Here is a 25,491-nt window from a genome sequence, read left to right on the forward strand (position 1 = left end):
AACAAGAGCAGTGAACACAGGAGATTAGCTGGGAAGTCTGAAGACACTGACTGAGCCTGGTTGAGCCATGCTGGGACCTTCTGGGACCCTGTGCTCCTGCTTGAGTAACTGTGAGGGTGGCCAAGGAGACTAGTGGTAAGGAAGTGAGAACAAGGTGATAGAGTCCAGATTCTGACTCAGGTGGAGACCAGTACCCAAGCCAGAATCCAATCATGACATCCTAAGACCCTTGACCAAATGTTTGCTATGATTTCTTGAGAACTGTTCGGAAACAGATTTGTTTACATGTTAGAATATTGGCAAATCCTATCCAAAGTACTGACTCAGAAAACTCTACCTTTCGAAATCAAGGTGACAAGCTAGTATATAGTTCCAAATCCCAGTTAACTATTCAGATTGCAGTTATAAAATAGCTCAAGTCTCTTCTAAAGAGCCCATAAGACTCTGAAGCTATACATACTGACCCATCCAGGGTCTTGTTCCCCGCAGAATGGGTCTGCTTCAACTTCTAGTGCTCTGCACCCTGGCTGCATGCTATGTGACTCTGTCTCCACCAGCACCAGTCCTCAGCCCATCTCTGCTTTCCCGGGGCTGCAATGACTCAGATGTGCTGGCATTTGCGAACTTTGCCCTACAAGACATCAACAGAGACCAGAAGGAAGGTTATGTGCTGAGGCTCAACCGAGTGAATGATGTTCGGGCACAAAGTCAGGCAAGTGACATCCCCCTTCAAAACAGGCCTTTGAACAAGCTGTAGAGACTGGCCCTGGGTGGGAACCAAGAGATACACGTTGGCAGGTGTTTTCCAAGATGGAAACCTTGCTGGGAAAACATTGCTCACCTCTGCCAAGATTGGCTACAATGCTCTTATTGTTACTAGGAGCAAATGCTAACATTGGTCTACTTTGACAACTAAGGTTCAGTCCTCAAAAACATCACATTTTTGGCTCTCCCTTAGAGCAGAGGCAGTTCTGTCCAGTCTTCATGGGCTTCTGTTTCATGTGGGATATAGTGTGTTTCTCTATCCTCCCTCAGGGTGACCTGAGATCTCTGTTCTATTTCACACTGGATGTGTTAGAGACTGACTGCCATGTGCTCAGCAAGAAGGCATGGAAGGACTGTGGTGCGAGGATGTTTTATGATTCAGTAAGTGCTTACTGACAGGGGCTCCTGGGAAAGAAACTAGGTACCCTCTTCCTATGTGGAAAAGAGTTCTCCATGTTTGCCACCTTTTAAATGTCTTTCTTCATGATCTCCTCAGCAAGGTGCCTAGGTGCTGTTTATAACACTGTAGACAGAACCATGTTTAATCAAGGGATTTCTGAGAAGTCCTAGGATTGAAAAGCTGTCCCCACATTACTTTGTACCTCCAAGATCTCCTATAGGCTCTGAAGCAGTGTTTAAATTGTGAGAAAGGGACCTGAGGTAAAGATTCTGGATGCAGGAAACTGAGATCAGGAGGATCAACGTTCAAGGTCAGCCCACACAAATGGTTTGAAAGACCCTAGCTCTAAAATAACCACAGTAAAATGGACTGGAGATGTGGCTCAAACAAACCTGCTTTGTCAGCCTAAAAATCTGAATTCAAACCTAGACCCACTAGAAAAAAAGTCTTCTTATCCTATTGTTAGTTACATCTGTTATGGTGACACCCGCTACTACAATACATATACTAAAAACTGCACATTAACTCTGGCATGATAGGAGTTTATTTCTCACTCATTGAGACTTCAAACAGAAATCCTGATCAGAAAGGAGTTTGCTGTAGGATGATTTGGAGAGCCTGGTTCCTCCTCTACTGTGGCACAGACTGCCACATTCAATTCATGGGCCCCAGGGTCCCCATGCTCACCTGCATCAAACCACAGAAAGAGAAAGAACTTAGAAAATAGAGAGAATGTACCACACCTAGAAGTGACTACACATCCCCCTTCACACTTCTACTCACCTTCCTGTGGTTAGAACTCAGGGATACCCACCTAACTGTAAGGAAGGATGGGAAGTATAGCAAGTTATGTATGAGAAAATGAATTAAGAGGTGATCAATGGCCATTCTTCCTACTCCAACCACAGAATTTAAGTATCTCTTTACTTTTAAATAATCTCTCCAAATTCCCTTTGGGGCCGGGATTTTAAAATCTCATGGTCCTATCCACCATGTGATATGTGTTTGTTGATTCCAGGTTTATGGTCAATGCAAAGCACTGTTTTTCATTAACAAGCCAAAAAAGAGTTCTTTATGTGCCTGCTTATAACTGCACTCTTCGCCCAGGTAAGAGAGCATAATGATTTTGAGGATTTTAATAGAGGACGGAAAACAACATTCAGCCAGGACCTTGTCAAGAGACTCTAGGGTTCTCTCATCTCTACTTTGCATTCATTTCAACACCAGTTGCCAATGCTTCCAGTACTTGCCTCCCTACTAAAATTCAACCATACTGCTCCCACAATTAATCCTCCTAAATCCTCCTCAGTAGCTTTATATTCCTTTCCTGAGTCAAATCTTAATTTTCAATCCTACATAAATGGCACACGGTCTCTACACCTGTTCCCCTGGTTCATTTCTAGCTCTCTGCCACTATTTCCCTGATATTCTATTCAACTGAATTCCTCACTGTTATCTGGACACACATTGTACTTTCCCATCTCTGCACCTTGCCTGTGCCTCTCCCTCTACTGAACTTGCCCTGGATAACCTCTGCCCTTGAAACTCATACCCTTTTGAAGGAACACTGCTTCTTCTACTGTGCATTCTAGTCAAGAAAGCAACAGTATTCTCCTGTTACACATTCCTATAAAACATTGGCTAAACTACTCTTGGAACATCTGCTTTGACTTGGAGTCTTATATCTTCTATTGTGTGGAATATTATGTCACTTTTTCTACCTGTTACATACTCCCTAGTACCTTTAACGTTTAAGGAGCGATCAATGTTGAATGCATGAGTAAACAGGGTAAGGATAATGCTGAAAGAAATGACATTTGAAATATGCACAAGCATACATTCTGCATCCTCTTTTAACAAAAGGAAGTCCTTAAAAGCAAGCATCCATATCGGATATTGCCATTATCAAACTGCTGTGTGCATGTGACTCCCTTTGTAGATCTGGTTAATGTGCAGATTCAGATTTCGTGGGTCTGGACGGGTCTGAGATCCTGCATTTCTACCAAACTTCAGGTGACAACAATGCTGCTGGTTCCTCTGAGTGACAAGGCAACAGAGCAAACATTTTATTAGCCACAGCTTAAGGTTCCTGGGTGTGAAGACAAGACTAACCAAAAGTAAATTAGAGAATAACTGCTAAGTAGTCACAGCACTTTCAAGGAAGTCATGGGTATCAGAGCCTTGAGTCAAGAAGTGACATACGGTGATGACACAGTCCCCAAATATACAACCAATCAAAACATGCGTTTTCACTCTGAAAAAAACTCCAAGGCAAATTCCCTAGCCTGACTTACCCTAGATTTGCCACTCCCAGCTCCTCCCCAATGGAGATTCCAGTTGTACCATTAGTGTGATCATTCTATCTAGTCACACAGTGACTTGGCCAAGTTTGGTTTCTGCCTCACTTGCACTTTCTAATCTAAGGGAAGGTCCTTGCTCCTTCATCATGCCTTTTCTTATTGTACAAGCATTTACTGAGAACTTGCTGTATGTCAGATATCATGTTGGGTGTTAAGAACTAAAAGATAAATAAGACAGGGCAATAATGAAATCTCAACCAAAGGCACTCAATCTACAGAGGCAGTGCTGAGAAAAGACACTGAACTGGGGAGGGGATGTCTTTGAACAAAATTCCTAGTGTAAATAAATTTAAGTGAGATGAAATCTCTCTTGCTTTGATTTCTTTTTAATTATGAAAGCAGTCTATCTGATTATAAAAACTGTCAATAGCAAACTGCTTTTTTCAGAAAATGTCCTTCTTATTTTTTTATTACTTAAAAAGTTTATTTTTCATTGCCATTAAGTTGATACTGTGGGTAACTTGAAAATGCAAAAACATTGAAAAGTAAATATAAGTTCATCAATTCAAAACCTATAGCAAAAAAAAAGAATAAGGAATGTTTCCTTTGAAACTTTTCAGCATGCACGTGCATTTTATTGAGCACATAGTCCCAGTATAAATTTACTCTAAAACACATACAAATGTCACTTATACCATATGACTTATTTAGTACCTATAGTTTTAATCTTCTCTTTTTTTCAACTACATATATTCAAGTTTTGTTAGATTGGGTGAACTTTTTTTCAATTTTTTTATTACTGTTGTACTGGGGGAATAGCTTTCTCTTTGAAAAAATATTTTTTGGCAGTACTGGAGTTTGAACTCAGTGTTTGTGTTTGCTATGCAAGTGCTCTGCCATCTGAACCACATCTCCAGCCCAGATTGGATAATGTCTTTTTCTCTCCATCCTTACAATGCTGAGTATTATCATTTTTATTCACTCTTTGCCTTTGTTATTGTTATATGATTCATGACTATTTGTAGCATTAAAATCAATGATATTTAATAACTGCTCTCATTAATCTCATGAGCATCAACAGTTTCTCGAAGAAACATTCATAATACCTACCCAGACTGTTCAAGACGCAGCCCCATTGACTGATGAAACCTGAAGGTTTTGAAAGTTGCTACTGAGCCTCTTGCAAAAAACAACAGTGAAAGCCGCTCAAAGCAGTATTTCCTTGTCAAAATTAAAAAGGGATTCACCTGTGTAAGTTTACAATGCTCAGGCCAGTTACGCAATGTGCCTCATCACTGTTGCTGTAGGTTCCTAAGAAAAATACAGAATACCTAGGCACTCCATTTCATTAGAACCCAAGATACTTCCTCTCCATTCCCTTCTCTGGGAGACCTGATGCACATTAGATCATATTTCAACTTCTGTAATTCCACGGCACTTCCATAAGCATCATATGACTTGATGTCACTCGATCAACCTTAAGGCAAGATGAGAAATGGATTTATAGTCATATTGGGAGATTCTTTATAGGTCACTATGTACAACTACATGCTCAAATTTGATGACCATGGATCACTTAGATGCTGAGTTTTATGGATTAAAGGAATTGGAGGCTCATTCATGTTTTGATTATGTTGAACTCTCTCTCTCTCTCTCTCTCTCTCTCTCTCGTGTGTTTGTGTGTGTGTCTGTGTGTCTGTGTAAAACTAAAGGACAACTCTTCATAAAACTGAAGGACAACTCTTCATGAGAAAAACATAAAATCACTAAGGGAAAGTGCCTTGGGTCCCCTCAAACCTTCAAGAATGCAAGAAAGGTGTAGCAATTATGTTTTCTAAATAACAAATTTATAGGATATTGTTCATTCATGTGGAGACTTACAGGGACAATGGATTTGTGTGTTGGCAATGTTTCTGGGGATGTAGCATTTTTGTAAATCTAATGCTGCCAAATGTCTTTTTCCCCATATAGGAAGGTTTGATTTTAATGTCTCAACTCTTGTCTCATAATAGTGGGCAGGTAGCATTGGTTACTCTGTGGAATACTTAATAAAAGAGTCATTGTGTATGAAATCCTCGGACAGCAGCTGCTCACTCCAGTCCTCTGACTCTGTGGTGAGTGTTCCTGAATGTCTTCATAATTTGAGGTTCCTGTTCAAAGATCATCACTAAGTATTTCTTGAGTACAAATTACTTGAGGTGCTGCAAAGCATGAGATGCATCTCTGCCTCTCAAGAAGCAAATACAGAGATTAGACAGGCTTGGATGCCTAATTCACTCACTTATTGAACTGTGGGTGCAATTTTCATCAGCAACGTGATGCAGTTACGAAAGACTGTTCCAAGAGCTGTAAATCCACACGAATCTCGTTGTTGGTGCTGATCCTACTCTGATTTTAATAAATCCAGTTACATTTAGAATATAGCATGGTGTTCCATTCCTTGGACCACATTTTATACAGAAAAACTTAGTCGAATGGAAATTCAAAGAAAGCATCCACAATGTAGAGGACACCTTGAACCCATCTGAAATACACATGGTCAGAATGTAAATTGGCACTTGTGTTGCAGCACAATTGGGCAAAATACACCATAAATATTTTCATGCTTGTTAATTTATTTATCGGAACAGCTTTATGATATATATATATACATATATATATTCATAAATATATATTTATATATTTTATATATATATATATAAAATTCATGCACCATAAAATTCATCCTTTCAAGGTGTACAATTTGGAAGTTTTTAGTATATTCACAGAGTTGTACCACAATGTCTCTTTATTATTTTAGAATATTTTCATCAGCTCCCTAAAGAAACCCTATACCTATGAGCAATCATTCACCATTGCTGCCCCTTGAAAGCCCCTGGAAACTGCTAATCTACTTTCCATCCCCTTGGCCTCGTCTACTCCTAACATTTCCTATAAAGGGAATAGTGCAGTGTGTGGTCTTTCATGTGAGAGAAAACATTTACTTTTTTTTAATCAAGTGAAGTGATTAACTTCATCAAAGTAATGAATGAACAGTAATGCTAACCTTCAGCACTGCTCATACCAATTACTTTAAAAGTATTTCTTCTAAATTAATACTCAGGATTGTACAAACGAATGTGATTTACTTTGGTATTTCCATACATCCATACAGCATTCATTGATGGTATTCATCCTTCTCTCTTCTATCCTTGCCTCACCCACCCCAACACCCTTTTTCTTCCATATAGTATAATGTTTTTAAAGTTTCTCAATCGTCAAAGAGAGATAGTTTTCCCGGTTTCTTGGCTAAATAGTATTTCCTTCCATGGATATTGTTTCTTGTTTGTGAGTTGATGGACATTTGGGTTATATCCTACTACAGAAAAGGGTCCAAATTTCTGTGTAAATGTATGCTTTTGTTTTTTTGGGTATATACCTTGAAGTGGGACTTCTGGGTCTTAGGAGAACTCTGTGTTTTACTCTTTAACTAACCACCATACTGTTCCCCAAGGGAGAGCATCAGTTTCACAATCCCATTACCAGTATTTGAGGGCTTCAGTTTCTCCACATATTTACCAAAATAGAAAGCAAAGAAATAAACCCTGCAAGTAGGTCTATGTCTCCTTTTGAGTTAATTTTTGTTTATGGCATGAAATAAGGGCTCAACTTCACATGTGGATATACAGTTATTCCAACACCATTATTGAAAACACTATTTATTGAAAAGATTATTCTTTTCTCAATTCATTGTCTTGGCACACTTCTTGAATATCACTTCACCATAAAGGAAAGGTTTTATGTCTTTATTCCCAAATTTATTTCATTGATCTACATATCTAAGCTGTACCACCAGTACCAAACTGTCTTGAATAGAATACTGCAGTTTTGTAGTAAGTTTTGAGATTGGAAAGTATGAGTCCTCTTCTTCTTCATGATTGTTTCTGGTATTCTAAAGAGTATCTTTCATTTTCATGACTGTAGGGTCAGCTTGTAAATTTCTATTTTTAAAAGGTAACTGGAACTTTGATATATTTGTTCACATTGAATCTGTAGATCAATATGTAAGTACAGTGATCTTAACAACATTGAACCTTCAAATCCACAAATATGTGATATCTTTCCATTTTTAGAACTTAATTTCTTTCAACCCTGGTTACAGGTTTGTGATTTTTTTGTGTCCCCCCGCTTACCTGTAAGGGATGTATTCCAAGACCCCCATTAGATACCTGGACCAGGAATAATATTAAACCCTCTATATACTATGTTTCTTTCTATGTATACATATCTATGATAAAATTTACTTATAAATTAGATATACTAAGATGAACAATAATCTTGTTATAATATATAATATATTTTGTTATTATATAATATATAATATATATTTTGTTATTATATAATATATAACAATAATATAACAGCAATTAAAATAATACATTGCAATAAAATTATGTGAATGTGAACTCTTTTCTCTCCATCTCTCTTATTGTATTGTACTCATCCTTTGTCTTATTATTATGATGTCACATGATACAATATGTGATGAAATGAAGTCAGGTGAATGACAGAGCATTGTGACAAAGCGTTAGATTATTCCTGACCTTCTCACTTGAACACAAGCCCTATAATACCATGGCAGTTGATCTGATAGAGGGATAGCTGCTAAGTGACCTAAGTGTGGGTAGAGTATACAGTGTGGATACGCTGGGCCAAGAGATGGAGCTGAATGGTGGGAGAATTTTATCATGATATTTAGAATGGCATGCAATTTAAAATTTATTCATTGTTTGCTTTTAGAGTTTAGTATTTTCAGATACTGCTTGACCACAGGTATAAACCATGGAAAGTGAATCTCTGAATAGGAGAGACTACTGTACAAGCCTTTTACTTATTTTATTTACTCCTTGAATACTTTATGGTTTTAAATGCTAACATAATTGGATTCTTGTTTGTTTTATTTTTGGGTTTTCATTGCAAATGAATAGAAATGCAAATGATTTTCAATACTGACTTTGTATCCTTTAACTGTGATGAACTCATTTATGAGTCCTAATTGTTTTCTTGTGATTTCCTTAATATTTTCTATATACAAGAGCAAGCCATCTGGAAGTAAAGTGTTACTAATTTCTTTCCAATCTGGAGGTCACATATGTCCACAGGCTCCAGGGTTCACATGGAAGCATACTCACAAACTCAGACTTTGCCCTCTACTCTAGTGCCAGCACCGGAGCCCTACAAATTTAGATAGTATAGCAAATTCTAAAGCACGCCAGCTGCTATTGGTACAGATGCCTGCAGTCTCTCCAGAGGTTCTTTAGAGGGCCTCCCCTGTGAGTGTTGGTGGTGAAGGGAAGGGAAAGGCTGAAGCAAAATTCCCCGTGACTCCATACTTTAGTGGTTTTTCCCACCTTGAAGAATTTCTAGCCTTCTCTTCATTTATTTAGTGATAGATGACAGAAAAATGCTCAGGCAATCTGATTAGACATATTTAGGTAATTTTATGTGGATATTTTTAAGAGCTCTTCTTTAGAAAGTGAGGCAACACTTGATTATAATATTCTATTTATGCTAAAAAGTGTGCATGTATTGTCATCCTAGAATTCCTCTTCTAGGAATTTGCTCTAAGGAAGCAACTAGAGATATATGAAAAGATGCAGTTTTGTTGTTAAAAAATATCAGACTTAATATAGTTGTTTGACAGAAGAGTTTGTTAAATAACACAGAGAATACTGCGAGCCATTAAGAAGAATCGTAGAAGACTGTCCAATGTCAGAAGAGGATTTGTTCAATGACTGTTCAGTGAGAAAGTAGTTCAAAATTATATGCATAATGTATGCCAAGTTTTAGAAGAAAAAATGGAAAAAATCAAATCATTGCAGGTAACAAGTACCTTTTGTGCAATTCCAGGTCTTTCTGTTTTCTTCTTGTTGATATATATATATAGATATATATATCTATATATATCTATATATATATCTATATATAGATATATATAGATATATATATTTGTAATAAGAAAACAAAGTTATTTTACTTGGTGATTCTGGACTTTGGTGGTTATGGAACAAGGGCCTCACACTCGTTATGCTGGCAGTGTACCACTTGATCCACAGCCCCCAGGAACAAAGTTATTTTATGCTAAACAAATAGAAGGTGAAGAAGCTGAGAATAGTTTTGCCTGAGAAGAAAAATTAAGGTCTGCTAAAAAAAAAAAAAAACAAAAGAAAACTAGGTTTCTAATTGATCCAAGGATAGAAATAAGCCCCTGAGGGAGAAGTAGTATAGACACAGCTTTCTTAATACAGAGAACTTTTTAGGGCTGGTGGCATGGCACAAGTGGCAGAGTGCCTGCCTAGGAAGTTCCATGCCCTTAGTCCAACACCCAGTACTGTAAAAACAAAAGCTAAAAACACTTTAAAAATTGTTTTATTCCTCAAAAAGTACAGATTCTCATCATTGGAGGAAATTTAGCCTACTTTGAGTGATTTCTTGGTAGAGGGAATTTACAGAGAATTGGCTCAGTGCTTGCCTATCAGATGGTAGGAACATAAAAATGCTGTTTGTCTATGTGCCTACGCAAGCAGAAAGCAAGTTGATTTCCAATAATGGTCACTGAAAATCTTATTACTGATGAGACTTTTTATTTTCTTTCTTTTAGCCCATTGCTCTTTGCAAAGGTTCTCTGTTACAAACACTCTTTAAAAAGCTTATCACTGCAACTTGTGACTTCTTTAAATCACAGGTATTTTTCAGTCTGTCTTCCTGTGCAGAAAAGAGCATCATTTCTATATCTAGCTGCTACTAATCAAGCCCCTCTTTTAATTTTCCGAAGATTCAGGATGACCACTTTACTCAGGCTGTTCTAAGGCTACACTGACATGGTAGCTGGTCAGAGACCTGTCGTGTTTTATTTTAGTGACAGTGTGGTCCTACAGAATAATGAATCCTTACCCCAAACCTCAGGGAGAAGCCATTTCCATGAAAGGATTCAGTCCCACTCCAGAAGTACTTATTGAGCACTTAGCATGAGGCAGGATGCTAGAGTTGAGTCAGGCCACCTGGGCCAGTCCTGCTTTGCATCTGTGAGCAGTGTGGCCATCAGCTCTTACCCGTATGTCTGAGGCTTGCTTCCTCATCTACAGGGCACTGCAACATTGCCCTCATTCTGATCCCAGTAGAAACAAGTGAGAGGATCTGGATGAAGGATGCAACAGGGCCAGCACAGAGTAAGCAATAAAAGTGTCACCTGCTGCCACTCCTGGGAGCAGAGACAGCTCACTGGGGACTCTGAGCAAGTCATTACACCTCTCTGGACCTTGTTCAGCTCTGAGACTAGGAGACATGCGGCCAAGCTTCTCTAAATCTTGCTTCCTCCTGGTCCTTATCTGTTTGCTTTTTAGCCCTTTAGCCAGAAGGTCCATCCCTTCAGCTGGTCTCCCTGTGTAATATTCCACCAGAAAGACAGAGTAGCTTAGCCTGGTACCAGCCAGGACTTTCCTTGTGGAATTCTGCATTTTCAAACATTTTTATTTCAGGTTCAGGCTGCTGAAGGTCAAACCTCTCCTGTTACTCAGGGGCCTACAAGTCTCCCCAAGGTGAAAGGGCCTCAGGAGGAAAACACCTCCAGCCCCCCCAAACCAGCTGTGCCAAGGGGATCTGTCCAGCACCTCCCTGACCTGGGTGATGAGAAGCCGGAAGAGTCTGAGGACAAGGGCCCCCAGGAGGCCTTCCCTGTGCAGCTGGATCTAACCACGGATCCCCAGGGAACAACCCTGGATGTCTCCTTCCTCTTCATCGGGCCCGAGGAGGAGAAACTGGTTGTGCTGCCTTCCCCGGAAAGGAACAGCGCTCTGCCGAGTGCCCAGGGCCTGCTGGAGATGCCAGTCCTCTTGTCCTCCCACCCTGAGTATCAGGGTTCCATAAGGGTGTGGTATCCTGCTCGAGAGGAGAGGTGGTGGGGATGAAACAGAGAGGGTCCAAATGTAGAAATAGCTACTAAAGTGTGTCCTTTTATCTCTTCTTGGTCTCCACCTGCTGATTAGACATGGAAAGAATGAGACTAAACTCACCACTCGTACTACACTGGACACTGGACAACCGTGGACCCCGGGCTGAATCCCCTTCCCAAATGTTACTCTCTGGCTGTGGGCAGAGCCTCTCTTGTGCCTGCAGACTCTTGCTTACCTATCCTCTCGGCAAGTGTGTGCGCTCAGCCCTATGGATAAAGCTCTCCAAAGACACTTCCCGTATGCTTGCAGAGCAGAAACGAAGGATCAACAGTTGGCCCTCTCCCCTTTCATTTTACTGACAAGGTCAAGTCTAGCTAGGTATTGTCCACACCATTTCCAACCCTCAGCCTCTTTGTCCTTAGCCTAAAACTCTCTGGGTCTCAACAGTGAGGCTACTCACTGAGACGGGGACACATGGAAGAGCAGTGTGCCTGTAGCCTGTGCCGGCCCTGTAGGAACACCAGACCACAACAGTCTGCAGTTACAGGCTCTCTTGGAACAGACATCAAAGGGCCCATCATGACATGCAATCATATTCTTCTTTTCCATATTTAAAAACCCTGGAACAAATTTCCCCTCAATTAGAAGTGTATATGCACGCATTCCTGTGTGTGTGCAGCACACACGCACACACACACACACACACACACACACACACACACACACACGATAGGGCTGTTGGCATTTTGACAAGGGATTTTCAGGTGTAACAATCGTCTCCCATTCTGGCAGCCACTTCTTAGAAGAGGCACATAGACCTTGATATAATTTACATGTGAGAAGTAGACAGCACATACACTCAATTACTTCTACCTGCTATCCCATAAGAAGGAAAAATGATTGTGTGGGGGTGTCATGTATGTTCTTAAAGCTCTTTTCAGTCAGGTCTGGTAGGAGCAGAATGATACTCAGCTCAACTGAAAAGACGTCACTGAAGGCCTTAAATGCAACCTGTGGGCAAATAAGGAGGACAAGTGATCTGAGGGCCTGGAGAATAGCACAGCAGGGAGCTTTTACTCCCCTTGGCTGGGAAGGCAGCCTACCCAAGCCCAGTGTGAGCTGGAGCTGTGGAGGGGTACCCCTGACAGGAGGCACCCAAGTAGCAGCCTCTGCAGGAACCTGCTAATTTTGTGCGGAAGAAGTGCAGTGTGAACACCCTGTGCTATCCACTGTCCATCCCTCTTTCCAATCATCTCCTCCCCTTGGTCTTTGAACCTAGCAGTAAATAAACCAGGATTTATGAATCCCCAGGAGTCAGCCTGGCAAGCAGGGCCAGTCAGAGAATTCAGAGGCAGACCTGGAGGCAAGCTGCAAAACCCCATTGCAAGCTCCAAGTAGGAGATTTTCCTAGGGATGTTCTGTAACACGTTCTGTACTGAAAGAAAGGACCTCAGACTTTGTGTCTCCCTTAAACTGGAACTATTTTCCCTTTCCCTCCCTAATTTTTTTTTTTTTTTTTTTTGCAGCAGTGAGTTTTAAACTCAGGGCCTTGGCCTTGCCAGGCAAATACTGTACCACTTGAGCCATGCCCCCAGTCCTTTTTGCTTTAGTTGCTTTTCAGATAGGTTCTGCACAGTTGCCTGAGGTTGGCCACACCTCTTGGTTATCTCGGATTACAGGTGTGCCCCACTATGCCCTCCCAGGTTAACTCCTTAAAAATGTAGGTTGTTCCTTTGCTGGCCACTTCCTCATCCCCTGATCATTCCTCAGCTGCTACAATATGAGTTCTCTTATCCCACAACCCACTGATTGGGTATTCCCTAAGCACTTGCTCATTCTCAATCCAAAGGAAGCATTTCTGCTCACATTTACTTGTATTCCTTCAATCCTCTGCCCGTGCTGACCCTTGTTTATTCTTCAAACTTCCTCAGGTAGGCATTTTTCTACCTCACTGAGCCCTCCCCACCAAGGTCTCAGCTTGAGTTCCTCTTCTGTGGCTCTCACCTTCTCCCTCAGATGCTGTTTCTCTAGTTGTTACTCTAGCTTTCAGTTCTCTCTCTCTCTCTCTCTCTCTCTCTCTCTCTCTCTCTCTTTCTCTCTCTCTCTCTCTCTGCGGTACTGGGGTTTGAACTCAGGGCCATGCTTACTAGACAGGTGCTCTACCACTCGAGTCACATCCCCAGCCCTTTTTTGTGCTGAGTATTTTCAAGATAGGGACTTTCTATTTGCCCAGGATGGCCTTGAACCACAATCCTAATTTCTGCCTACCAAGTTGCTATGGTTACAGGTGTGTGCCACCAGGACCCCCTCTAGCTTTCTGTTCTTGATCTTCTTGCTCTGCAAACCCCTTGAGGGCATGTTACCCACATCCTCGCCAATAACCTCAGAATGATGCAATCATTACTCATTTGAGGCCCTTGTGTTCACATAATCAGTTGTGTACAAATTGCGCTGAAACTTCAGGACATGCACATTTCCAGTTCTGTGGTATTAATAGTTACTGCTTATGAATCTTTAAAAGTGACTTCTCCAAAAATAGGAAATGACAACTGAAAATGAGCAAAAGACCTAACATCACCAAAAATAATATAAGTAAGGCAAGTGTGCACATGAAAAGATGCTGAACATGGTATGTAGTCATGGAAATACAAAGTAAAGCAATGAAATATAACCACACACAATTGATTGGAATGTCCAAAATCCAGAATGCTGTTAAGTTGAATGGTGCAAGGATGTGAAGCAACAGGAACTTTCAGTCACTGCTGGTGGGAATACAAAACAGTGCAGCCGCTTCAGAACACCGTGCGGCAGTTTCTAAAACTACTAAAAATGTTCTCATCATATGATCCACCATCACACTCCTTGGTATTTACCCAAATAAATTGAAATTTCTGTCTACAAAAAACACCACCTGTAGATATTTACAGCAATCCTGGTCCAAGTGTAGCCTGATTACTATCTCAGTTCTGGTTCTGTGGGGTTTTGGAGAAGTTGTAACTGTCATCCTTGAGGGGAGCAATCTGGTTCCCATGAGATAAGTACTTCTGCTCCAGGGTGCAGCCTTGTCACTATAGGTAATTGTCTTCTTTGGGGGGTGGTCTGTCCTTGCTTGGTGGTAATTTCTGTCCTTTGTCATAGACATGTTATCCATCGTACCTGTCCTTTCTTGATTCAAGGTGGCTGCAGGAGAGAATGGCTTGAATGGCTCAGAGCAAAAGACAGCAGGTGCAAAATGGAGGCAGGGATGCCAAGCTTGTCTTCTGTGTTTAGTTAATTCATGGGCTCAAGTAAGGAGCCAGTGCTTTTCAGCAAAAGCAGTTTAAATACCTCTTATATCATTGATATAAAATATTTTATAGCAGTAAAATAAATAAACCATATTAAATTCCTGATAGAAACTGACTCCTCTTTAAAAAGAAAAAGAAAAACTGACTCCTGTCACAAAAAAGAAAAAAAACTTGAATGTTATAAAATTCTATCCAAGTAATGCAGTGATTCCTATTGAAATAATCAGAGATTTAAAAGGCTCTCCACTGACAAGAATAATTGGAGACGGGTGCCAGTAGCTCATGCCTATAATTCTAGCTACTGGGGAGGCAGAGATCAGGAAGATTGTGGTTCAAATCCAGCTGGGAAAATAGATCTCAAGACTCTCCTCTCAAAAATACCCAACACAAAGAAAGGCTGGTGAAGTCACTCAAGTGGTAGAGTGCCTGCCTAGCAAGGGTGAGGCCCTGAGTTCAAACCCCAGTACTGCTAAATGTGTGAAGTGTTTATAAGTATTTTGTTATTATATTTTCTACTGCTCTTTTTTTAATTTTTGACTTATTTTTTGAAAAGGTAATATATTCACAAGCCTTAAAATTTTAAAGTTACAAAGGTATATTTAGTGATGAGTCACCTTCATACCTTTGTCTCCCTGTACCTAATTATTCTCCCCAGACTTAACCAATGATACTGATTTGTTTTATAGCCTTAAGATACATTTGTTAATGTGTTAGCAAGTAAATGCATAATTGCATATTTATGGACTTTCTTTACAGGCTTTTTATTTATGCAAAATGGTAGCATACTTTACTTTTTTGCATCTGTTTTTAACTTGATATATTTTGGGAATTTCAGGTCCATGTCAGTAAATGACAGACTCCTCGCTCCTTTCTTAGGTCTGCTTCAGATCTCACTGTATGAATTTCCTTAGTTCACTTCACCACGCCTCTTTCGTGGACATTCAGTTATGAGCCACCCTTTGCTAGTACAGCTATCAACAACTCTGTACCATCATTACACATGTGCAGACAAAGCTGTAAGAAGTGTAACTCATGGGCCAGGTATGCAAAATTGTAGTTGGGAAGGGAGTTGCTTTAGTTTATTCACTATTTGAATATGTAAAAGTATACAACATACAAAATGCAAAAGACCAAAAGGATAAATGGTAAAAAGTCTTCCTCATTCCCCTTTCTCTCAGCTCCTCTGCTCAGACATAGTCCTGCTGCCCATTTCTTTGCTAGAAGTATTTCTGGCCACTTTAATCCAGTTTTTCCAAAATCCTTGGCTGGTGGGTTAATCCTTCCTTTCTCTTTTCTTTCTTTCCTTCCCCTCTCCTCCTTCTTCTTTGTCTTCTTGTGACTAATTGTTTTTATTTTGTAATAAAATAAAATATTATGCCTGTCTTTATTTTGTAACTAAGGATACTAGATCATTCAACGAAAGTTAAATTTTTCTTTTCCTCGCCCAAAAGTGTTTTTGAGAGTGTCTATATTAGGAATTCATATACACTTTAAATTTTTAGTAATAATTGATCTTTGTATCCTAGTTAATTTTTCTTATGGTGGTACGGGGGTTTGATCTCAGGGTCTCACACTTGCTGGGCAGGCACTTTAACCACTTGAGCCACTGCACCAGCCCCATAATTAATATTTTAAAATTTTTATTTGGTTAAATGTAGTTTTAACTCTCATCTAAACTGAGACCCTCCCACACAGAAGTCATCTTTTCTTAGTCAAAACCCTTTTTAGGTCTCAGGCTTCTGAAACCTACTTGATACATTTCCTAAAGTCACAGAGTGTCATTTTACCACTGGGCACCCATACACAGAGTTGCAGCACTGGAATGTTTATATTCTGGTTGGTGTCTTCCTTTTCTTGATAATCTTTAATCTAAATCTAAGGTCATTTGTCTTAGACACACATGAAATCTTAGCGGTCATCACTGTACTTGAGCTGCTTTCCTGGGTTTTATTTTACAGTTTCCCCCATGGATGAGTTAAACTATTTGATTCAAGGGTCTCGTTAGGGAATGCTCTTGTTCGCTGTCAGTTGGGACATTTCCACCCCAGTTCTCCAGGTGTGGAAAGCTTTTGCACTACTGTAGGTTATAGAAAGGCTGGGGTCCCTTCTGGGGTCCTAGATCTCTCTGGATACATATGTGGTCTTTCAGAAAAAAATAAAAAAAGAACACAGCCAATAACAAAAGAAAGTAGAAAACTCTTAGGTGAGCTGAAATTACCCAGAAGTCCTGTAACAACATGGACAAGGAGAGAAATGCATTTAAGGGGAGAAGACACATTCTCCCAGCAGTCCTGAGGCCGCAAAGCCCTTAGCTCTGCTTCTGCCTCCCGGGGGCAGCAGTTCCCTGCAAAGGAGGAGAGGTTGCTTTGCCTGGAGCCTCCTCTTGGAGAGCCACCCCATTTCCCACTATTAGCCCCGAGGTACACCACTGGGCTACGGATCCAGACTCACCAAGAATCCTCACTCACCTGAATAAGGTGACATTTTTAAGCTGAATGACCACTCATTCATCTTGTGAGTCAGCTGCTCATGACCCACAGATGGGTCTCCACCTAGTTCATGGATCCACAGGTAGAACAATCACAACAGTGACAGTTACCAAGGTTACTGAATTCTCTTACTGCAGTTTTCCTGCAGTGTACTATTAGGTGTTGTACACGTTTATTATAATTGTATATACAGAATGACAATAAAGATTACATGTTATATTTACAGCATGGTGTCCCTTTTGGAAAACACATACCTGAAGATTTGGGGAAAGACATTAACTAGAAAGTTATAACTAAAATTTCAACTGTAATTTCTGTTGGCTGTTGTGATTACAATAATTTGTATTTTCTTCTTTATGCTATTCTGTATTTTCTAGTTTTCCACATTGAACCTTAAGGTATACATCGTAAAATAACATACAAAAGAAAGAATACACAGATTGGGGGATAGAGAAAAATTGATACTGTATTTCAACAATTAAATGAATACTGAAGTATGAAGAGCCTCAGTCTTCCATGTTCTTGGCTTTTATTTGCTGTTATTTATAGACTCTAAATAACTAGCAGAAAGTTGTTTGGGAGGGGTAAGATTTCAGGCTCAAGCCAAAATGGATGTCCAGAAAAAGACAGAGGAAATGCAGTAAGGTGGCGTATGCTTATTATACTTTCAGGGCGGCTCTGTGCCAGGGTCGGTGTCCAGGTCTTTCTCCTTTTCCTCTTGGTCCTTGGATAGGCTCCACAAATGATGCAGCCCTCAGGTTCCAGATGGGCTCACTCTAAAACTCTGGACCTTCGGAGGAGGGTGGGCCTCCTGCCTAGCTGGGTACTCTTCCCTACGACACCTTCCATCCCTGCCTCCAGAGATGTGGAGCTCAGGACTTACTACGCCTGACCTGCTCAGCTCTCCTGCATGCCCAGAAAATGTCAGTATTCAAATCAGGCACCTGGTTCTCTGAGACCCATGAGGCACTGTCATCTGGCAGCTATGAGCATGGACTGTGGTGGTGTTCACTTCTGCCTCCCATACTAATGCTTGCTGATGTGATCTTACCTCACCTCTCTGAGCCTCATCTTTCTAATCTGCAGAATGGACTTCCTGGGGCTGGGAGGTATGGCTCAATGGTAGAGTGCTTCCTAGCATGCTTGAGGACCTGGGTTCAGCCACCAGCACCACAAAAACAAACAACAAAATTGTATTTGTAGGTATGCTAACGTGTTAGATCTGTAAATTGTAACCGTACACAATACACAAGCAATTAATGGTAACTGGTGCCACTGTTTGTCATATCAGTGGTTTCAACTCTGACCTGGATCTGAAAATCATCTGCAGAGCTTTTAAAACATGATTTATTAGGCCTGGGCTGATGCTTCTGGTAAGATAGTTTTAAAAATTGCCCAGGTGATTTGAATATGTAGTCAGGATTGAGAACTATGGCACTTCACCAGTGGTTCTGAAACTACCGTCCCCAGACCAGCAGCGCCAGCTGTTACAAATTCAACTTCTAGATCCCCACCATAGACCTGATGAATGATAAAGTCTGGAAACAGGCTCAGAAACCTTCCAGGAGTTTCTTTCTTTCTTTCCGTACTGAGCATTGAATCCAGGGCCTGGAGTGTGCTAAGCAAGCACTGTGTCACTGAGCTACATTCCCAGCCACCTGCAGTAAGCATTTTCTGAGAGAGACTCAGGTGTTCTTGCATTGCTGGGTCTGGTTCTGCATTTGAAAGCAACAGAACTGTTCACGGGGCTGGGTTTTTTTTTCCCTGGTGCTGGGCATTGAACCAGGGCTTCTTGCACGATCAGTACACGCTCTCCTCAGTCAAGGCTTGACCAGGGAAGTGGAACCATCCTGAGTACTGTGACCCAGGGGATTTGTCACAGGAACTAGATCTTCGTTGTGGAAGGAGCTAGGACAGTAAGGTCCAAGGAAGGGGAGCTGGAAAATCCTAGCAAGGTTATTAGCCAGCCTCTGCCAGCATTGGCGCTCAGGCAGGCACATCCATCTGGCAGAGAGACTGGCGCAGGGGAGCTAGTGGAGAAACCTGTGCAGGGCTTTTGCCCCTGGTAAGTCTAATATGGCTGTTGATGTCAGCCTGGCCAGTAGCAGCAAGCAGAGCTGCATACAAAGCAGGGACCTCCGCAGCTCTGCAGCTGTCTCCCACCGCTTCTTTCCCTGTGACTTTCAGAGAGCAGCAGTTGCTGCTTCATCCTGTCATCCAAACCTGGATAATGCCAGAACCATAGAGCAAAGAAACTTCTTTATTTTATTATTTTGAGACAAGGTCTGACTATGTAGCCCAGGCTGGCTGTGAACTCTAGATTCTCCTGCCTCAGTCTCCCGAGTGCTGGGATTCCAGGTGTGCACCACCATGCCCAGCTTTAAAAATTATTATTATTATTTTGGCAGTACTGCAAGTTGAACTCAGAGGCTTCCACTTGCTAGGCAGGATCTCTATCGCTTGAGGCATGTACCCAGCCCTTTTCTCTTTAGTTTATTTTTACATCGGGTCTCACACTTTCTGCCCAGAGCCAGCCTCCAGCATCTTCATACCTACACTTCCTGCATACCTCATATTACGGACGTAAACCATCATGCCTGGGTTATTTATTGAGATGGGGTATCACTAACTTTTTGTGTGGGCTGGCCTTGAACTTTGATCATCCTGATCTCTGCCTCCTGAGTAGTTGGGATTACAGGCGTGAGCCATCATATTTCCATTATTTATTTACTTATTTTTATTTTGTGGTGCTGAGGAGCAAACCCAGGGCCTCATGAATGCTAGGCAAGCACTCTGTCACTCCTAGTCCAAGGGAAGATTCTTCTCCTTCTCTTTTTCCTCCTCTTCCCCCTCCTTTTTGCTGTACTGAGGTTTGAATTTAGCACTTTGCACTTGCAAAGCTGGCACTCTACCATTTCAGACATGCCTTCGGTTCCCCAGGACTTCTTGAAAAACATAATTCCATTTGAGCCACTCCACCAGTCCTGTTTTGTGTTGGGTATTTTCAAGATAGGGTCTTGAAAACTATTTGCCTGGGCTGGCTTCAAACCTTGATCCTCCTGATCTCTGCCTCCTGAGCCGCTAGGATTACAGATGTGAGCCACTGGTGCCCTCCCTTACTTTTTTGACAGGTCTCACTGTGTAGCCCATGTTGTCCCGGAATTTGAGAACCTCTTGCCTCCACCCCCCACATGTTGGGATTCCAGGTGTGTTCCACCACACCCGGCTCAAAGACTAATTTCTTTGCTTTCTTTTTGATAAGATAAGAAGTCACAATTGCAATCTCCCATGTTTTCCACAGGCCCAGTCCCTGAATATCTAAAGATACTAATCTGTTTGTGAGACAAGTGTCACAAATATCAAAGTAAATGAAGTGACTCAATCAATTTGAGCAGGGTGGTAGTAGAGTTTTCCATGTCATGCGTATATTGACTTCATTTGGCTATTGGGATATCTTAAATTACGTGCATGTTAGGTCAGTCTATCTCTTTATGAGCTACTAGAGAACACAGGCCAATGCTCAGTTTCCTTGTTTGTGTCAATGGCCTTACCTTTCCCTCAGACACCTATGCTGGGAAGTGTTCTTGTCATCTTTGATTTATTCACTGATTTATGACTTTAAAATGCCACTTGTACCCTTCTTGTACTCACTTCCTTTCTCTCTCATTCTCTCTTTTTCTTTCTTTCTCTTTCTTCCTTTTTTCTTTCTTTCTTTCTTCCTTCCTTCCCTCCTTCCCATCCCCCCCTTCCTTTCACTCTTTGTCTATCTCTCCTTCTCTTTTTCTCCCACCCTCCTTTCTTTTTTTTTTTTTTTCAGATGGGGGAGTCTCACTATGTAGCCTGGTCTAGCCTTGAACTTGTGATCTTCTTGACTCAGAGTCCTAAGTGCTAGGATTATAGGTTTGTACTACCATTCTTGGTTTATACTTGCTGTTCTTTTTTTGAGGGGAGATACAGGGTCTCATAAGGAAGCACAGATTGGCTTGGAAGTTACTGCATAGCCCAGTGCTAGTCTTAAACTCATGATCCTCTTGCCTCAGCCTTCTGAGTGCTGGCATTACAGAGTACTATCATGTCTTATACCTGATATTTGTGTATGTATATATGGTACGTGTGTGTGTGGTACTGGGGTTTGAACTCAGGACCTCCAGCTTGCTAGGCAGGCTCTACAACTTGAGCTACATTCCCAGTTCCATATTCTTGCTATTCTTACTGTGACAACTCTAGTGCATATATACTTATTGTGATCCTTCTATCTGTCCATCCTCCCTTCTTTACATCCATTTCTCATGAGTTTCATAATCTTATTTTCAAGAAGATTTGAAAGTATTAATCAAGTAAAACAATGTGAAGCTGGATAATTAAAAAGAGAATAGAGAGGGCCCAAAGCAATTGCTCTTACCCTTGGATGCACTAGAATCAGCAGAGAATGTTTGATAACTACTGATGTCCACGACTACTCCCAGAAATTTGAGTTCAAGTGACCTGAAGTTCCCTAGATTACTCTAATGTATAGCAAAAGTTAAGAACACAAGGAAGTGGAAATGAGGGAGTGAATCTCTATTACCAGCCACTTGATACAAGCTGATTAAACATTTGAATCCTGAGTATACCTGCAGAGGCAAAAGGGATGTAAGCTGTGTTACACACTTCTCATTGTCAGAGGAAACATTTTTCATCCCCAGAGGTAAATGCTAAGAGAACTATTTTGTGTGTGTCCTAGTAAATCCTAATACCTAACTCTCACTGAGTGCTTATCGTGTGCTAAGCATTATTGCAACTGCAGGAATTTCTCCCTTTTAACCCCCATAACACACCTGTGTGGTGGTATATTATTAACCTCACGTTGCCATCGAGGAAACATTGGACTTTGGGAAGATAAATGAATTGCCAGTTTTTAGACACAGCTGTTTAACTACAGAACCCGGTTCTCAACCACATCACCATCCTGCCTATAAGGTGAATACACTGAGCAATGCTTCCAATCAAATTTTTGCAAAAGACAGAATGGTGTTCAAATGGTGATTATTGTAAAATAAAGGCTGAAGGTACAACTGTAAGCAATTTAACAAAAGCATTTTTGCAAGACATTGATGATGATATTTTGCTTTCTGGTAGCTAAATCACTATAGGGAGAGCCACTTGGGCGCTTCTAGGAGGCTGGGTTGTCACACTATCCACTGGGCTTCTGGGAGACTGGGTTGTCACCCTATCTGCTGGGGCTTCTGGGAAACTGGATTGTCACCCTGTCCACTGGGGCTTCTGGAAGACTGGATGGTCACCCTGTCTGCTGGAGCTTCTGGAAAATTGGGTTGTCACCCTATTTGCTGGGACTTCTGGAAGACTGGATTGTTACCCTATCCACTCTCCCACAGGTAAAGGCACAGTGCACCAACACATAGGGAGCACGGGTACAGGATGAACATGGACAGGGCCAAAAAGCATGTGTCTTTCTGTGAGTCAAGTCTGTAGGACCCAGGCTAGCAGGAAGTGGAGGGTGGGGTAGAACATCAAAAAAGCCTTCCTGCTTGGGAAGTTAGGGCTGGGCAATGTAAGGAATGTGGGTTGGATGGGACAAGAGAAAGTCCTACACTGAGTCAAAGCAGAAATGGATGAAGTGTGTGGTTTCAGGACCAGGGATATACACCTAGGTGGTGTTGGAGGGAGAGTGCAGCTATTTTAAAGATGAGAGAAATTTGGCTAGGGCTGTAGGTCAGTAGTAGAGTGCTTACCCAGCAAGGCAAAAAAAAAAAAAGTGGGGAAGATGTAGGTGCTTGCTGGGCCATGGGAACTCAGGTTTATGTTCTCTAACAAAGGCTGGAGGTAGAAATACAGAACTTTCTGTTGCTAAATAAAATGACAACTTCTTATGTCACTCCTGAGTGGTCACCCTTCTGCTGAAACGTGGCTATCAGGATGACTGCATTCTGATTAATGCTACCCAGAATGTCAAAAAATCTGTTACTTTTTGAGCATGTCAAGAACTGTATCAAGGGCTCTACTTGCATACTTTACTCTAAACTCCCAACTGGGCTTCGTCCTATATTCCCAAATTGGACCTGCCCATCTTCAACATCTTCTGACCAAATGGTGAGTTGTACTCACTGCTCCAGAAATGATTATGGCTTGGGTTAAGTCTCTGTTTCATATGCTTCCTTCTGACTTCCTAGTGACATTGTGAACTCTTTAAGGAAAAGGGTTTAGGTCTCAGAACTCAGTGCTACTCAATTATAGCTTATTCTGAACAGTACTCAGAACAGTGTCAGCTACAGTGCAGGATTGATTTATTTTGTGGGGCAGTACTGGGGTTTGAACTCAGGGCCTCATGTTTGCTAGTGAGGTACTCTACCATTTGAGCCACTCTGCCAGCCCTACAATTTGGTATTTCATAATAAACTTTTTGGGTGGAGGCTCAGATAATGAGCATCTCAGATTCAGAAATGGTCTTGCTGTGTTTTTTGGTAATGATAACATTAATAAGATAGTTTCCAAATGACATGGTGTAATGGAATCTGAAAGGTCTGAGTTTGAATGCCAGCTCTGTCACTTATTAACTATGTGACCCTGGGCAGGACACTGAGAATGAAAGTTTCCTCAGTGCAAAAGAAAAATGACCATGGGGCCTCAGAGTGGTTGTAAGGGTTAGGCTACACACCAAAAGTAAGTGGTCTAGTACAGCAAATGGCTAGAATAGGCATTCAATAAATGTTTGTATTAAAGAAAAATTTAAATCTCTATTATGTTTGGTTTCATTGGTTTTCTATTTTCTCCTTTACGTGGAGCAGAAAGATTTCAAATTTTCTTTAAACTTTTAGGAGGTTAGATATTTTCTGATGATGAGAAGTTGGTGGATACCTTTTTTTTGGTAATTATCCAGATTATAAAAATAGTAAGTCTAATTATTCCTTGCTTTGACGTGGGAATCAGGAAAAGGGTGAAGAAGGAAGGCAGAGAGAGAGAGAGAGAGAGAGCATTTAGATGACTGGTAGAACCTTTCATTTAGCACCCATGGTGCTCTTGTGCTAAGGAGGACCCAGACCCATCTAAGGATCCCCACCTTGGGTAGACAGTGTTCCCAAGTGAGGTTGTAAGCTTTGGTGGCAGAGCAATGGTGACCAGCTGGAATTTGCTACAGGATGGGTATGGCTGAAAGGAGACACTGTGAATTAATTAATCAAGTCTGAACTTTATTTCACCCAGTAACAGAGTGACAAAAAGGCATTCTTCTCTACTTAAGTTTTATCCCAGGTTTCTTCATGTCCTTCTGCTCAAAGCTTCTGGCAGAGGTTGTTGCCAGGCATGAAGATTCTGCCCATGCTCAAGAGACCTCACTCTCAGACGCTGGCTCTTCCCCTGCCTTTTGGGGGTCGGCCCTTGTACTCGCAGGACCGTAGGTGTTTCTGTAAGTATAGTAAAACTCCATTAATTATTGGATGCTACAGTTCAATTTTTTTTCAAAAGTGATGCAGCCAGTTGACAAGGTAAACTTTTTCCTGATATCATTGGTTCTTTGTTTAAAACTGCAAACAACATGTGAAATGAAATAAAAACTCAGCACTCAAATGCAGGCAATAAATTGAAATAGCAGGAACCTATGCATCCACAGGCAGGTGTAGCTGTTTAAAGCTGTATCTTGTTTCTGTAGGCAAAAGTATAGCATAAGCTATAAAATGTATGTGTTCCTTATAGTATAAATCATATTCTCTTTCATAAAAATAGATGGTTTTCAATGTCATAACAAAAAATATGATGTAATTTAAAAGTGAAACTAAGAGGAGTTGCCTCAAAATTTCTGAGCAAAGTTTTCATCACATTTTCATGATATTCTGATGTTAATTTTTTTAAATGCCTTATCAAGCCTGCTTTTATTATTACTTCCTTTTGTTTTCATCCCTATCATTAAACTCAGAGCTTCTGAAAGCTAAGGATTACTCACTCTCGCCTTAGGAAAAAATAAACAGAAAACTCCTGTTTGAAAGCCTTGTTGCCAAGAGTAGTTAATGAGTAAATAGAAATTATCAACTCGTGAGAAACAATCACACCCAGAAAAGGAATTCTCAGAACAGCTTGGTCAAGTGGGAGTACGTATTTGATATAACTAGCCCATCTTGAAAACAGAAGTCAATTAATTACTTTTCTCTTTTCTTCCCTTTGGCCAACCCTTATTTCTTTCTTGTTATCCCTTTTTGACATCTGGAATCTTTTACTAACATTTTAAGCCCATTAATAAATTCAGTATCCAGTCTCTTGACTTCACTTATTTTCACACATGCGTAGGGACCACATACCACAGTTTATTCAGAATGGCAAGAATCTCTA

General features: G+C 41.0%; 1 protein-coding gene and 1 pseudogene across 1 annotated transcript in view; one reads left to right on the forward strand and one right to left on the reverse strand.

Moving 5' to 3' along the window:
- The first annotated feature begins 381 nt into the window (after positions 1-381).
- Positions 382-11,466, forward strand: LOC109691387 (fetuin-B-like; annotated as a pseudogene).
- A 12,872-nt stretch (positions 11,467-24,338) lies between these two features.
- The window catches only part of Kng1 (kininogen 1), a 28,211-nt gene continuing 27,058 nt past the window's right edge, over positions 24,339-25,491 (reverse strand). Inside the window, 2 exon segments of the mRNA XM_074073590.1 lie at positions 24,339-24,532; positions 24,534-24,572. Coding sequence (XP_073929691.1) covers positions 24,491-24,532; positions 24,534-24,572 — 81 coding nt within the window. The 3' untranslated portion in view covers positions 24,339-24,490.

This window comes from Castor canadensis, chromosome 5, assembly GCF_047511655.1.
Source record: "Castor canadensis chromosome 5, mCasCan1.hap1v2, whole genome shotgun sequence".
Lineage (NCBI taxonomy): Eukaryota > Metazoa > Chordata > Mammalia > Rodentia > Castoridae > Castor > Castor canadensis.